Consider the following 14,691-nt stretch of genomic DNA (forward strand, 5'->3'; position numbering starts at 1 on the left):
TTTTTCCTAGACAGCTTCCATTTGCTCTGACACACCAAAAGAACCCTCTTTCAAGACCCTCAATTCTCTCTGGCCCCAGAATCTTATCTAGCTACCTTGATCTTTCCCTCCATGGGTCCCAGTGTCCATGTCACTGGCAACCTACTTTCTACTGCATAAACTAAAATAGCTTGTTTGGAGAAGTCCAGGTACCTGTCCAACACTAATGGCTCTTCTTTTCTTCTGACTGTGTCCCGTATGCTCTTTCTTTGGATCACCCAACAGCTTGAAGGACAAAAGCATCCTCTCTTTGGACGGCTCACAGTTCAGCACTACAACCTTCACCACCTAGTGAGAAACCACATTTGCCTGGCTAACTCTTCCCAGCAGACTGGTCAGGCCCTGGAGAGAGCTGCCTTGCACAAGTAATGCAGAGGGAGATGTGCTAAGACCTGGGATTAGATCAGAAGGCAGTGGAAAGAAATGTACTGAAAGATACACAGAATTCCCCCAAGTCAGCCCTCTGGCTGAAAAGAAAACGTGAATAAATTTATGGTACAACACCAAATTTTAAAATATTATTTTTCCTAGATAGATTCAGACTGACTAGTTTTATGGCACTGCCACCTTGTGGTGACAGTAACCTCAGAACAATTCTGATGTGAGGGACACCAGTATGTTTGTTTTAGGGAAAGACTAATTTATTTCTTCCAGGTTATGGGCTCAGGCCTCTTAAGTTTGCCAGTTTCTGCTGAACCCTCCTGAGGGTTTCTCTTGGCTCTTTTCCACATCTCCTTCACTTAGCTGGCTCAAGCCCACTGCCTATGTGCTCCTTCCTTCTCCCTTGAAAAGTAGTCCCCCCACTACTCCTCTTTTCAAGTCTATGTTCATAGGGTCACAAGGCTATGGGCCTGTCCAAGGAAAGGGTTACCTGGCCAGTGTAAAAGACCCTCTCTGGGTCAGGGACATACTCGGCACTGAGCTCATGCTTGGGCACCAGTCCCTGCACATCGTTGTAGAACTTCACAATGCACCCATAGTCCTTGACCCGGAGGATGAAGCCGTGCGTCTGCAGACCAGGCTTGGCATCAGCATAGCAGGTAATGGCAGGCAGTTTAGACTCAATCAGGGTTTTCTTCAGGGTCATCATTAGCTTTTTGGCTTCAGGATCACAAAGCAAAACCTAGGGGGAAAGATAATGGTTGTTATCAAGTCACCCATTGTCAAGAGAGCCAATGGACTGGCTTCTGCAACCTGTGAACCCGAAGGCCACGGCCACTTCCTAAGAATCTGTTATCTCTCGCCCTCTGAGAATACTCTCAGCTGTGGATCCTCCCCATTCCCTGAGGGATGACCATCTGGGGAGTATCCACCTACTTCAACTGTACTTCCTCCTGCACGTTCCCTCCTGGGCCTGTGTAATCCTCACTGCCTCACTGCACCTCCACAGTCCTGTCAGTTACTTCAATAGTGCCTCAGCTCCCTCCCAGACCACATGCAACTTGCATAACAGAATGAAAAATGAGCCAATTTACCACCTCGGGACTGTTATGTGTTAGCTATAAACTAAGACTGAGAGATCCAACCATCTCTCATCCCTCTCATCCATCTCCTTGAGGGTAGACAAGTTCCTTTATATCTAAACTTCCTGATTCCACTGCTATAAAATTATGCACCAATGGGTGGTCAATATCTTTTTTGACTCAATAATGAAATAAAATGAAAAGAAAATCGCACACTGTGAGTGCCCACACACCAGGCCCTATATTAAGCACTGTGTTTCACATTTATTTTTTTAAAATATTTTATTTACTTATTTATTCATGAAACACAGAGAGAGAGAGAGAGAGAGGTAGAGACGCAGGCAGAGGGAGAAGCAGGCTCCACGCAGGGAGCCCGATGTGGGACTCGATCCCAGGACTTCAGGATTACGCCCTGGGCCGAAGGCAGGCGCTAAACCGCTTGAGCCACCCAGGGATCCCCCGTGTTTCACATTTAAATTTCACAACTCTGTGAAGCTTCTCTTGGGATTCAAAGTTTTATTATAAACCACTCAAGGTTTGGCAGCTTGGTTTGGACATTTCTGTGCCTGATACAACCCTTGCTCCTCCTCAAATCCTTTCTAGTTCAAGTGCCACCTCTGCCAGAAATGTAGAAGTCATTATTGTCACAGAGACCTGAATATGAAAACTGGTTCTGCCGTTTATTTATCAGCTGTGTGATTTGGGGCAAGCTATGTGACTTCACTTTCCTAAGCTTTAATTTCCCCACCTGTAAAATGAGGATAACAGTACTTTATGGGGTCATTTTAAGGATGAAATGACATAGTGCATGTCATGGGCCCAGGCACAAAATACATTTTACATGGTGGTTGCTATTAATATCAATTTTTTTTTTTTGAACATGAGCAGAGGGAGAGGAAGAGCAAGAAGCAGACTCCTCATTGAGCAAGGAGCCCAATGTGGGACTAGATCCCAGGACTCTGAGATTATGACTTGAGCTGAAGGCAGATACTTAACCAACTCAGCTATCCAGCTGCCCAGATATCATCAATGATTCTTGCTGGCCCAGCCCACCCTCACCTCGCCTTTGAGATATGATCATAGCATATAACCTGAACCAAACCATGTGACAAAAGGTCACACAGTGACTTGCTCACTTCATGTATGAATATTTTAACTCTCAATCATATCATGCAACTCTAAAGGGCAGAGATCAGTTTTCTCTTCTCAATGCCAGACATAGCACCAGAGATGTTATACGGTCATTTTGTGAAAAAGGGTAGAAACTTTATCTGAGAAGCACTGCTTTTTTCCCATCTGGTCTAAACCCCAATGAGACCCTTCAGGAGGCTCACCCGGCACTTGACCTCATCCCCAATGTGGTACTTCTTCTCTGGATTCTTTATCAGGATGTCAGCCAGGTGCATGGGAGGTATCAAGCCTCTGATTTGCTCACCCACCTTCACCAGCATCCCATATGGCTCTATGGTCAGCACTGTGCCCTAGGAAGTACAAAGAAAAGTAGCCATCATTCCTCAAGAATGGCTTTTTTCCTCTACCTCTTACAACAAAGCAGGTCATATCTCTCTTTTGAAACTTAGCTTCCCAAGCTGATTGCCTATTAGCCCAAATGTCATGGGGTAAAGCACACACCACACACACTGACTTGAATGCAATCTAGTTTGTTAACGGGTACCGTCACATCTTTTTGTGGGAGTATGTTCTGTCTACTTCACAAGCACATTCTCTGAAGGAGGGGACTATGTCTCCTAAGGAACAAACTCTACAAAAGAGATCTGCTCAACTGGGGGTTAAATGGATGGACATGGGCAGCCCGGGCAGCTCAACGGTTTAGCACCACCTTTGGCCCAGGGCATAATCCTGGAGACCTGGGATCGAGTCCTGTGTTGGGCTCCCTGCATGGAGCCTGCTTCTCCCTCTGCCTGTGTCTCTGCCTCTCTCTCTCTGTGTCTCTTAAATAAATAAAATCTTAAAATAATAAAACAAATAAAATAAAAAAATAAAATAAAATAAAATAAAATAAAAAATAAAATAAAATAAAAATAAAAATAAACAGTTGGACAGGCGAGGCAACTGCAAGTGACTTCTTACTAACACCCCAGGAGTTCAATTACCACACAACTTCTTTTTTTTAATTAATTAATTTATGAGAGAGACAGAGAGGGGCACAGACACAGGCAGAGGGAGAAGCAGGCCCCCCGCAGAGAGCCCGATGTGGGACTCAATCCCGCATCCTGGGAACATGCCCTGAACCGCAGGCAAACGCTCAACAGCTGAGTCAACCAGGCGTCCCACAACTAACTTTTGATCTAATCTAATAAACACCATCAAATCCCAAGATTTCTGACCTACTGCCTCTGGGTATTTGGGGGATGCTATTAAAACTTTATCTTGAAATGAATTACATTACCCAAGGGGAAAAAAAAAGAAAGTCCAGTTAACAGGCAGAGGCAAGGAACCTGACTTTAAGTGTGTTCACATGAGACCTAATGAGCTGACAGTTAACCCATGAACTAAAGAATGCCTAAAGATGGAAGAGTATCTAACGAGATGCTTGATTCTTACCTTTACTAATGCCCCAGGTTTGATGTCATGATATCTAAAGTACTGAGATTCAATAATAGACCTAGAAAAAAAGACAATACATTATTAAATAAGCTAGGGAAGAGGCTACCTAAAATTCAGGGCTAACAAAATCATGCTGGCAGGCAAGAAAACCCTCACCAAATCAGGCCAGGAGAAAATGAACATGCATCCAGAGAGGAACACACTTCTACACCCCCACACATGTTGATGACAGACTTACCGCCTCAGAGAGAGCAACACCATCTCATCCATTTGGCTGTAATCAATGATTCTACACTTGTGAATGTTCCCTGGTTTGTAGGCCTCAGCATTGAAGACGTTCTTAGAATCGGAGAGATGGCTGAGCTACAAAGTACCAAGTGATTAATAGCAAGCCAGACACAGTAGATCTGAGGCAAGCAGATATGAAAGCACGTTGACAAGACTCAACACATTTATCACCTCCCATAAAAACACTATTGATTTCCTTTTAAAATAATTCTCTAAAACACTGCTCTTTACCATCAAAGAATAAAAGGTCAGAGAAAAGTCTAGATCATGGGTCAGTAAACTACAGCTGACGAGTTAGGGCCTATTTTCACAAATAAACGTTTTACTGGAACGTGGCCATGCCTCTTCATGTACATACTCTCTATGGCTGTTTTCTGGTTACAACAACAGAGCTGAGTAGTCAGGACAGAAATCGTATGGCCCACAAACCTCTCCTCACCCGAGCATAGGCCAGTGCCCCATCCTTCAGCCTGAAGGTGGCCCCAGCCTTGCTGAAAAAGCTCTGCACAGGAACATCATCCAGCACAGCTCCCAGGTGCTGGCAGGAGAGCCGGGTGAGTGAGCGCCCAGGCTGCAGGAAGATGGGGCGCAGGCTCAGCCGCACGGCCCTGGTCCGAGGATGGACACAGAGAACACAGGCTCTTACCTAGACAAGGGAAAGAGAATAATGAACAGGAGGAGGCATACAGAAGATAAGGCACCCAGAGCACACTTTCAGAGGTTGAGACTCCACATGTGCTGACCAGGTTACGGATGGAAGTCCTAGTATCAGTTTATGCGATCAAGGAGCATGTGGAAAATTCAAACGAAACGTCCCAGAGGAACTATGTGCAACTAAATCTGTTTACTCAAGGCCCGGAAAACATACTAGGTCCCCTCAACACTATGAGGCTAATAATGCATATGTACCAGAAGCCACGACTGGTGTTGCTGTATCAGAGGCTCATCTGAAAAACACCAGAAATAGCCTGCTCTGATTACAAGGTTACAGTATGTAAAATGTCTGCACTTTGTACATAAATATGATCATAAGGAGAAAAGGTTACTAGAAAAATGTTCACCAAAAAGTTAATATTATCACTAAGTGGTGGGAAAACCTGTTTAGATAAGAAGTAGATCTCTCTAGACTCTCGTAGCATATATTAATGTTAAAAACAAAAAAAACAAAAAAAAAAAGAAAAAAATTATTTTAGGATTCTTTTTAAAACTCTGAATAACATATATTGGGACTTTCTTCCCAAATACTCAAAATCACTACAGAAAATGTAGAAAAATCAGCCAGAGTTAATCATTATTAACACTTGACTGTATTATTTTCCAATATATTTTTTTAAAGATTCTATTTATTTATTCACAAGACACACAGAAAGAGAGGCAGACACTGGCAGAGGGAAAAGCAGGCTCCTTGGTGGGAACCCGATACAGGACTCGATCCCAGGACTCCAGGATCACCACTTGAGCCGAAGGCAGACACTCAGCCACTGAGACACCCAGACAGATGTCCCATAACCTTCCAATATTTTAACCAAGTGCACCATTAAAAAACTTTTTAGGGGCACCTTGGTGGCTTAGTTCATTAAGCATCTGCCTTCGGCTCAGGTCATGATCCCAGGGTCCTCGTATCAAGCCCCACATCAAGCTCCCTGCTCAGGAGGGAGTCTGCTTCTCCCTCTCCCTCTGTTCCTCCTTTGCTCATGCTCTCACTCTCTCAAATGAATAAATAAAATCTTTAAAAAATAAATTTTAAAAATAACAATAAAATTTTTTCAGGCTGCCTAGGTTGCTCAGTTAGTTGAGTGTCTTGTCTCTTGATTCAGCTTAGGGTCATGATCTCAGGGTCATGAGATGACCCCTTATGGGCCTCCATACTCAGTGCAGAGTCTGCTTGCGATTCTTTCCCCCTCTCCTCCTACCCCTCCCCCAGCTCACACTCACATGTGCACTCATTCTCTCCCTCTAAAAGAAACAAAATTTTTTTAAAAATAAATAAAATTTTTCCAACATTGGATTTACTTTATCCATAGCATTTTTAAACCATGTTTTTTAATTTAAATGTATATTTTGTTCTTTTATGTTAAATATACTTCTTAAAACACTTTAACAGCAAAAGATTCATTACCCAACCATTCCCTGGATCAAACTATATAAAAGAGTAAGAAATACAAACTGTAAGTTGCCATCTTTTTCCGAGACTCCTTCTTTAATCTCAGTCCACAGAAATAACCACAGTGGCTTCCTGTGGTCCTTCCAAAACGCCTTTTATTCCCCTCACCGCCTCTAACATCTGCACACATGCAGCCCTAGGATCTGTTCATAGCTAACTGTAATACTGGACAGCTGTCTGGGATACAACTGGAATCAAGAAAACATTTCTTTAAAAAAAAATAGAAAGAAAGAGAGAAAGAGAGAAAGAGAGAGAGAGAGAGAAAGAGAGAAAGAGAGAGAGAAAGAAAAAAGAAGAAAAGAAAAGAAAAGAAAAGAAAAGAAAAGAAAAGAAAAGAAAAGAAAAGAAAAGAAAAGATTTCTTACTGCTTGATTTGAGAAATATGTTCCAGCTTTCTTGGGATCTAGGTGCATGAAGTCGACCAGGCCACTGAAGAATGTGAGGAAGTTTAGTGTAAGGCCAACTGGAGTTACCTAGAAATAAGTGGAACAAGAAGGAACCAAGAATGTGAGACACTGTTCATACAAATCCCTTACTGCCATATCTTCCACAACTGTGTGCCTCTCTCCTCTGCTGGCTAACCCTTATTAATCCTTTTTCCTGTAAAATTAAGTGGCAGGACAACTCCTGCCATTGGCTGTTCTTTTATTAAGTTCACCTCCTTTCTGGCCTGAGGGGCATCAATCCTCATCCACCTTAAGATATCCCAAAGGGATGGAGGGTAATTTGCACAAGGATCCTTGGGGAACTACCAGCCTGACAATGTGGACAAATTGTTGCTGACTTGGTGATCTGTGTAGACTAAGAAGGCAAAAACCAAATGCTGGCAAAAGGGAGATACTGATCATGCTGATTTGCCCCACAGAGCCCCCTAAAAGCCAGGGAATTAGAGGTGCCAAGCACCTCAAAAGACCAATGAGGCAGATAACTGAAATCCAGAAAACAGAGTTAAATACTTAGGTCCTCTCCTCAAATTACAAGGTCTACACTTCTTCCACCTCCATGGAAAATGAGAGTTATTCTCTGGGAAATCTGTACCAGACTCAAAAGACAAGGAAGAGTAGAAACCCTGAAAATGCAGATTAAGAAAAATTCTGAATATCATATAGACATAGATATGGAGACATGCAGGCCCTCTCCCATCTAGCTCTCAGGCAGCCACGATTATACTCTCCTGAGGAGAGATTAATAGATCCCTTCTACAGAAATCTAATATGCCAGAGAAGACTTGTAACAATGACATTTGGAGCTGCTCAAAGTCTGCTAGCTCCTAATCCGGACAGTGAAGTCAGTCAGTCAACAAACCCACCCAACCAGGCACACAATGTTTTTTAGCACCTCGCTCATAAAATGGCAGTCAAAACAAAAATTCAGTACAGATTACAAAGTAAAAATTGACTCCCCCAAAAGGTAGTTATATAGACAAATACATGTACATACCAAAACAAAGGAGAGATGAAAAAATAAGAAATTAGGAAACTAAACTTTAGGTCCAACATTGTCCAGAGTTCGAGAGAAAGAAGAGGAAACTATATATATATATTTTTAAAAGTCTGATAAGGGGCTAGTATCCAAAATATATAAAGAAATCTTACAATGTAATAATAAAATCTAATTTTAAAGTGGACAAAGGACTTTTGAATAGATATTTTTCCAAAGAAGATATACAAATGGTCATAACCCAATCGGCACATGAAAAAGTGCTCAACATTGCTAATTATTACAGAAATGTAAATCAAAATAACAAGGCGATAGCACATCACACCCACAGGCTGGCTATAATAAAAAGCATAGTAACAAGTTTTTGTGAAAATGGGGAGAAATCGGAACCCTTAATTGCTTGTAGGAGTGTAAACCCATGCTGCCACTTTGGCTGTTCCTCTAAAAAGTTAGTTACCGTATAAACAATTCCATTCCTGAGTATATGCCTAAGAGAAATGAAAACTTATGTCCCCAGAAACTTATGCACAAATTTCACAGCAATATTACTCATAATAGCCCAGAATGGAAACCACCCAACTGCCCACTAACTGATAAGTGTGTCACATCCACGATATGAAACAGTATTTAGCCATAAAAGGGAATGAAGTACTGATACACGCTACAACATGGATAAACCTTGAAAACATTGTTAAGTGAAAGAAGCCAGACACAAAAGGCCACATATCGTATGATTCCATTTATATGGAATATCCAGAGTAGACAAATCTAGAGTCAAAAAGTAGAGCCAAGGGCTTGAGGGAGGGAGGGAGGGATGGAGAGTGACCACAAATGGGTACAGGGTTTCTTACTGGGGTGATGAAAATGTTCTGGAATCAAATAGTAGTAACAGCTGCACACTTTTGTGAAATAAAAGTGAATACAATAAAAAAATCACTAATTTACACATTTTAAAAGGATGGATCCTCCTATATGTGAATTACACGTCAATTTGAAATAGAAAAGAAAAACAGTAATACAAGAAATTTTTTCAGAAGTAAAAGATCTGCATTTCCGAATTACAAGACAAATAAATGAAGAGAGATCCACACCAAAACATATCATGAAATCTTAAAATAAAAATGAAAGGGATAAAGATAAACTCTTGAACTCTTCCAAGGGGCACCTGGATGGCTCAGTCAAACATCTGACTCTTGATTTCGGCTTAGGTCATGATCTTGGGGTCGTGGGATCGAGCCCCACACCCAGTTCTGTGCCCCGGAGGGAATCTGCTGAAGATTCTCTCTCTTCCTCACTCTCTGCACCTCATCCTGCTCTTGCACTCACTCTTGCTATAATAAATATTTTTTTAAAAATTCTTAAAACTCAGGGGCACCTGGGTGGCTCAACGTCTGCCTTTGGACCCGGTGATGATCCAGAGTCTGCATTTCCTTCCTCCACCCTCTTAGCAGAGGTATATCAAATTTATGGTTAAATCATTATTCAGTCCTTAAATTACTATGATTATATAAATATTATGTACTGCTGACGTAGGTAACATACTACAATGGTTTCTTGAACAGCTTTTTTCCCTGGAGTTGATAATCAGCTTTGTTTATATATATATATATATATTTTTTTTTATTTGATTTATTTATTTGACAGAGAAAGAGAACATAATTAGGCAGAGTGGCAGGCAGAGGGAGAGAGATAAGCCACTCCCCGGCTGAGTAGGGAGCCTGACTCTCGGCTTGATCCCGGGACTCTACTACTACTGAGCCTACTACTGAGCCACCTAGGCACCCCTGTTTTTGCCATTTGCTAAATTCTCTTCCTATCACTATTTCTTAATACATTCTATTTTTTTCCTCATACTATAATTTTCCATTAAGGTGGTCAAATCTTTAGATAACCTCATACTTTTTTTTTTTTTTTTAAACCACCTAGAGCCCTTTTTCCTGTTAATCCTCCTCCAGTCTAGACTGGCTACTATGGTAAGATTCCTGTAGAGCTGGTATTTTAGAATTTCCTTTCTCTGTCATCCTGGATCCTTCCCCTAATTTCTCTTATGTTGGAGTCTTCTTTGATTCCACATATTCCTCTTTTTTGGTTTACTCATTTTAGTATGGCACATTCTCCAGAAGCATCCTTGGTACAGTACATATGGGAGGTAAATTTCCTGACCTAGCATGTTAAGGATCCCCAAGACCATTCCCAGGTTCGCTGATGCATTAGAAGCTCTCAGTGGACTCAGCATATAGTGACACCTGTGACTGGTTTATTATAGTGAAAGGAAGCAAAGCAAAATCAGCAAAGGGAAAGGTACTTGGAGTACCGTTTCTAAGAATCCTTTCCTAGTGGATTCACAAACAATGCAACTGTCTGTTCAAGAAGCTCATGAGAGACTCCGTGCCCAAGGCTTTTTACTGGGGCTGGTAATGTAGGTACCCTCTGCCTGACATGTACCAAAATCCCACATTCCATATTGTTGACACAAACAATTCAGATACTGAGAGCCACTCGGTTCTGGGAATTATGGCAATCTTCCTATTTTCAGACACCAGCCAAATGGCCAAACTATTTGTATCAAAAGTGCCAACAGGCTTTCTTTTCTAAGGATCACATTATGGGTCTTACCGTGTTACCTCTTTTCTGCCCATAAATTTGATATACCTCTGCTAGGAGGGTGGAGGAAGGAAAGGGAAAATTAGGAGAGCCAAATATTCATCTACCATGATAAGAAATTAAAACTCAATGCCTAAAATTGATAAAACAAGATATCAACAGAAACTTATTACTTAGAAATACGGAGGTAAATTTCCAAAGATGAAAAAGTTAAAGATGGAGTTAGGAGATAAAACAGTTCTTTGTTACATCTTTTAATACTACTTCACTTTTTCAGGGTACCTGGGTGGTAAAGTCAGTTAAGCATCTGACTCTTGGTTTCAGCTCAGGTCATGATCTCGGGGTCCTGGGATTGACCCCTACATTGGGCTCTGCACTCAAGCATAGTATCTGAGATTCTCTTCTCTCTCTGCCCCTCCCCCTCTCTAAAATAAATAAATAAAATCTTAAAGAAAAACACCAAAATACTATTTGACCTTTTCAATCAGCACTGTCCAAAGGAAACATAATCCACATGTAAATATAGGACTAAGTTCTTGAGCAGTCACATTTTAAAAACTACAAAGAAACAGGTGAAATTTATTTTAATAGTTCAATCCAATACATCCAAAATACTAATTCAACATATGGCACTGGCTATACCTTAAGTGTGACCAACAGTGACCAACATCTACCCTGTTAGCACAATTTTAGACTGTGCACATGCAATACTTCAACAAAAATTATCTCTATCTTAGAAAATAGTAATGACAATGAATGGCTTACCTTCTGTACCTGAGCTTTGACGACCAGTCCTGGTAGCAAGTTATTAAGGGTCCAGTTTTGCTCCTCAGTAGCAATGGCAGCAGAAACTTCAGAAGGACCAATAGACAGACCAACAACTCCTCCATTGCCTTTCACTTCTTCAATGATGCAGTTCAGGTACTGACCCACCTTCAGTTTCGCACCTGCAAGCCCCAGCCCCAGCCCCCAAAGGAAACATACCTTCATGAGAAGGGCTCTTAACTTGAGCTCAAGCAATATCTGATAAGATCCATGGTCTATGTGCCCAGTTACCAAGTAATACTCATATTCGCAATCTCTCAGTGACCAACTACAAGAGGGGAATAAAGTGACCCTGACTGATCTGGAATCAACACCACTTTAAAATATGAAAATCTCAACAAGGCAAGAAGAGTGCTGGTTCAGAGGCCCTGGGGGGCCCAAATTTCAATGGAATCTTCTAGGTGAGAAAATGTGTAATTGGCTCTCTTTGCTCAGTGGTTGGTTCGGCTGGCATCATGCGGTGGTGCTGTGGCGGCTTGGGGCGGTGCACATTCTCCTACACCGGGGCCCTGCTGGGTGTTTGAAGATTTCCGCGGCTGTTACCCTTGAATCAAGCTTGATTATTCTGGAAGCCTACCTGGGGGGGGGGTGCCCTTTCACAGATTAGGTACTAATCAGATACTGAATGGCTGAAGTTTGTAATTCACCCTCTTGGATCAGGCTGTTGAGATGTCTGTACCCTCGGAATGGCTCCTGCCACTCGAACCTGCAGGCTGTGAAGAGTCACGTCCTTTTTCCTTGGCTATTATGGGTTTTGTTCATGTAGAGGACACCTCCTATCTGGTTGGTGTTGGGCAGATCCTAGAAACTTCCATCTGATTTCCCTGCATTAACCTATGTGAGCAGCTGTAAACTTACTGGAGGAAAGAAACTGCCCAGAAATTTTGAGATGCTTAAATACTTTCAGACCAATTAGACTTATTTAACATGAATACTTGTTTTTACTAAAAGGATTCCAATAAAATATTTTATTTAATTTTTTTTTCAATAAAATATTTTAAAATAAGTTTGGTCTCCATAAAAATAAGGTGGTACCAAAAGATTTGCGGAAGTAAAAGGTAACCTATTTGTGAATGAGCATCACAGTTGACATCTAGCTATATACCTCTTTACAGCTTTATAGAAAAAGCTAAAATGAGGTTGACCTTAAAATTAAGGATTTTAGGTGGTGTACCACAGGATTTTAATGAACTAGATGTTAAGTAATGAAAATTTTTAGGGTGTAGAAATACTAACACTGAGGGTGGGGACGCCTGGGTGGCTCAGTGGTTGAGTGTCTGCCTTCGCCTCCAGGTGTGATCCTGGAGTCCCGGGATCAAGTCCCATATTAGGTTCCTTGCATAGAGCCGGATTCTCCTGTCTCTGCCTCTCTTGTCTCTGATGAATAAATAAAAAAATCTTAAAATTTCCCAGTTCCTGGATGGGGGCATTTAGGTTTCTAGTCATATACTCTCTATCTATACCGGTGGTGATTCCCTGACACTTGCACCTATCTGAAGTTGTGTTATAGAATTTTAAAAGATTTAAGCATGTAAAGCAATGCATAGCATATTCTATAAGGTTGTGCCGGTTTATGATCAGTGATCTCATGGTATCACATGTTTCCCTGTATCCTCCTGACTTCAAGTGGTGGTAACAATTTGGGCACCAGTTTGGGGCTATTAACTCCTCTTTTATTTTTGTTTTGAGTCCCATACTGGGCTCCCGTTAGGGAGCCTGCTCCTCCCTCTGCCTGTCTCTGCCTCTCTGTTTCTCATGAATAAATAAAAACATTTTTAAAATTAAAAAAAAAATGTGAAATTGGTCCATTGGATCTCAGACCCTGTGACTCATTGGTCTTTCATACATATTCCCTTTTCTATCAGCCAGAATTGATGCTGATTTTAGCAAAGCCAAACAGCCCCTGAGGTCATCATTCTGTCATTTTACTCAGCAAGTGGTATTTAAACATCCCCACATGCACCACCTCAGTACCATGTACTGGCCCTTTTCTTCCCCCTCACCTTTGTTCTTCTGTCGGATATACTCCTGGGCTTTCTGTAATGGCAGAAAGGCTCTGGCCCCACTAACACCAATGTCCACTAGGTAGCCATGGTCTTCCAAGCTGGACACAGTGCCTGTGAGCAGCTGGAGGAAGACAAAACATTCCCAAGTTCAAAACCCGAAGGTAATGCGACACACAACAGAAAATCCACTACCAAACATGAATGTTCCCACCATCAATCTTAACATGTCATCCCACAATCCTCCCCCCAGCACTCCTCCCAACAACTTCAGTCCCACTAGAGGATAGAAATGAGAAAGACATCAACCTAATTCTCCCAGGGCTTGAGGGATCTTATGGTTTCCAGACAGTGAAAAGTGTTACACACACACAGTTGAATGGAACGACAAAGAGGGGTTTCTCCCCAGGAGAATTTTCAAAAGATAGGGAAGACTATTGCTACACAAAGAGGAGTAAATCAGATGGCCCTGCAATGTCAATCCCAGAGCCGTGACTAATCCAGAACTAGTCTTCTGGCTGTCACCACATCCAAGACTTCAAAAAAAGAAAAAAAATCTTGCCAACCTCTTTTACATTTCATGGGAAGCGGTATGGAATTCAAATCTGGCTCTTACTTACTAATTTGGTCTTTGACAAGTCATAAACCTTTCTGAGTCTATTTTCTCAAATGTGTGAGAGGAACACCTATATATCTGCCTCACAGGGTTGCTGTAAGAATTTCTTCAGATGAAATGTCTAAAACAGCACCTGCCAAACACCAGGCTCTTGACACTTGTCAATGTCCTGCACCTTGGCTTACTTTTATTCCCTTTCTAGCCAGCTTTCAGGGCCTGTCCCAAACTGATTGCTTCTAACTAAAAGTTAGAAGTTCATACTGATCTTAATTACAAGAGCACTGAGATGAGTGTAGTTATTTGAATTGTTTATACCTGTTGGAAGTTGAGACTGGGAGCTAGAAACTAATTCCTCCTGAATCTCTCTAGGGACTGGGAGACACATTAGTAAGCTGTCCATCATTGCAGGTGACAGAGTATCTACCCTGTCTCTGTGATCAGAGAGCAGCCCTCAAGCATTCCCCACAGATGCCAGGCAGCCTCTGAAAAAGACTTAACCTGTGGAGGACAAGTAAGCCACTTGAAGAATTCTTCATCCCTGCTATGCCTCATTGAAGGCTTGTTTTTTTTTTTCTTTTTTTGCCACCAGTGAACCATCCCTTTCTCCCCTCCAAGGTAATGTGATTAGGCTCAAGTCTTCAATTTCCTATAGGTACCCAAGCACCCTGGAGACCCCTCCCC

The 14,691-nt window shown here is 41.8% G+C and overlaps 1 protein-coding gene across 2 annotated transcripts in view; it reads right to left on the reverse strand.

The window, feature by feature from the left end:
* The window catches only part of PDCD11 (programmed cell death 11), a 44,513-nt gene that overhangs the window by 23,275 nt on the left and 6,547 nt on the right, over nt 1-14,691 (reverse strand). For both annotated transcript variants that reach the window (XM_077877780.1, XM_077877781.1), the window contains exons 6-14: nt 13,395-13,518; nt 11,332-11,513; nt 6,888-6,995; nt 4,798-5,004; nt 4,309-4,433; nt 4,068-4,128; nt 2,837-2,983; nt 911-1,162; nt 193-327 (exon numbers count right to left, since the gene is read on the reverse strand). In XM_077877780.1, the coding sequence (XP_077733906.1) occupies nt 193-327; nt 911-1,162; nt 2,837-2,983; nt 4,068-4,128; nt 4,309-4,433; nt 4,798-5,004; nt 6,888-6,995; nt 11,332-11,513; nt 13,395-13,518 (1,341 nt within the window). The remainder of the gene's footprint in view (nt 1-192; nt 328-910; nt 1,163-2,836; nt 2,984-4,067; nt 4,129-4,308; nt 4,434-4,797; nt 5,005-6,887; nt 6,996-11,331; nt 11,514-13,394; nt 13,519-14,691) is intronic.

The sequence above is a fragment of the Canis aureus genome, chromosome 29 (assembly GCF_053574225.1).
Source record: "Canis aureus isolate CA01 chromosome 29, VMU_Caureus_v.1.0, whole genome shotgun sequence".
NCBI classification, from domain to species: domain Eukaryota; kingdom Metazoa; phylum Chordata; class Mammalia; order Carnivora; family Canidae; genus Canis; species Canis aureus.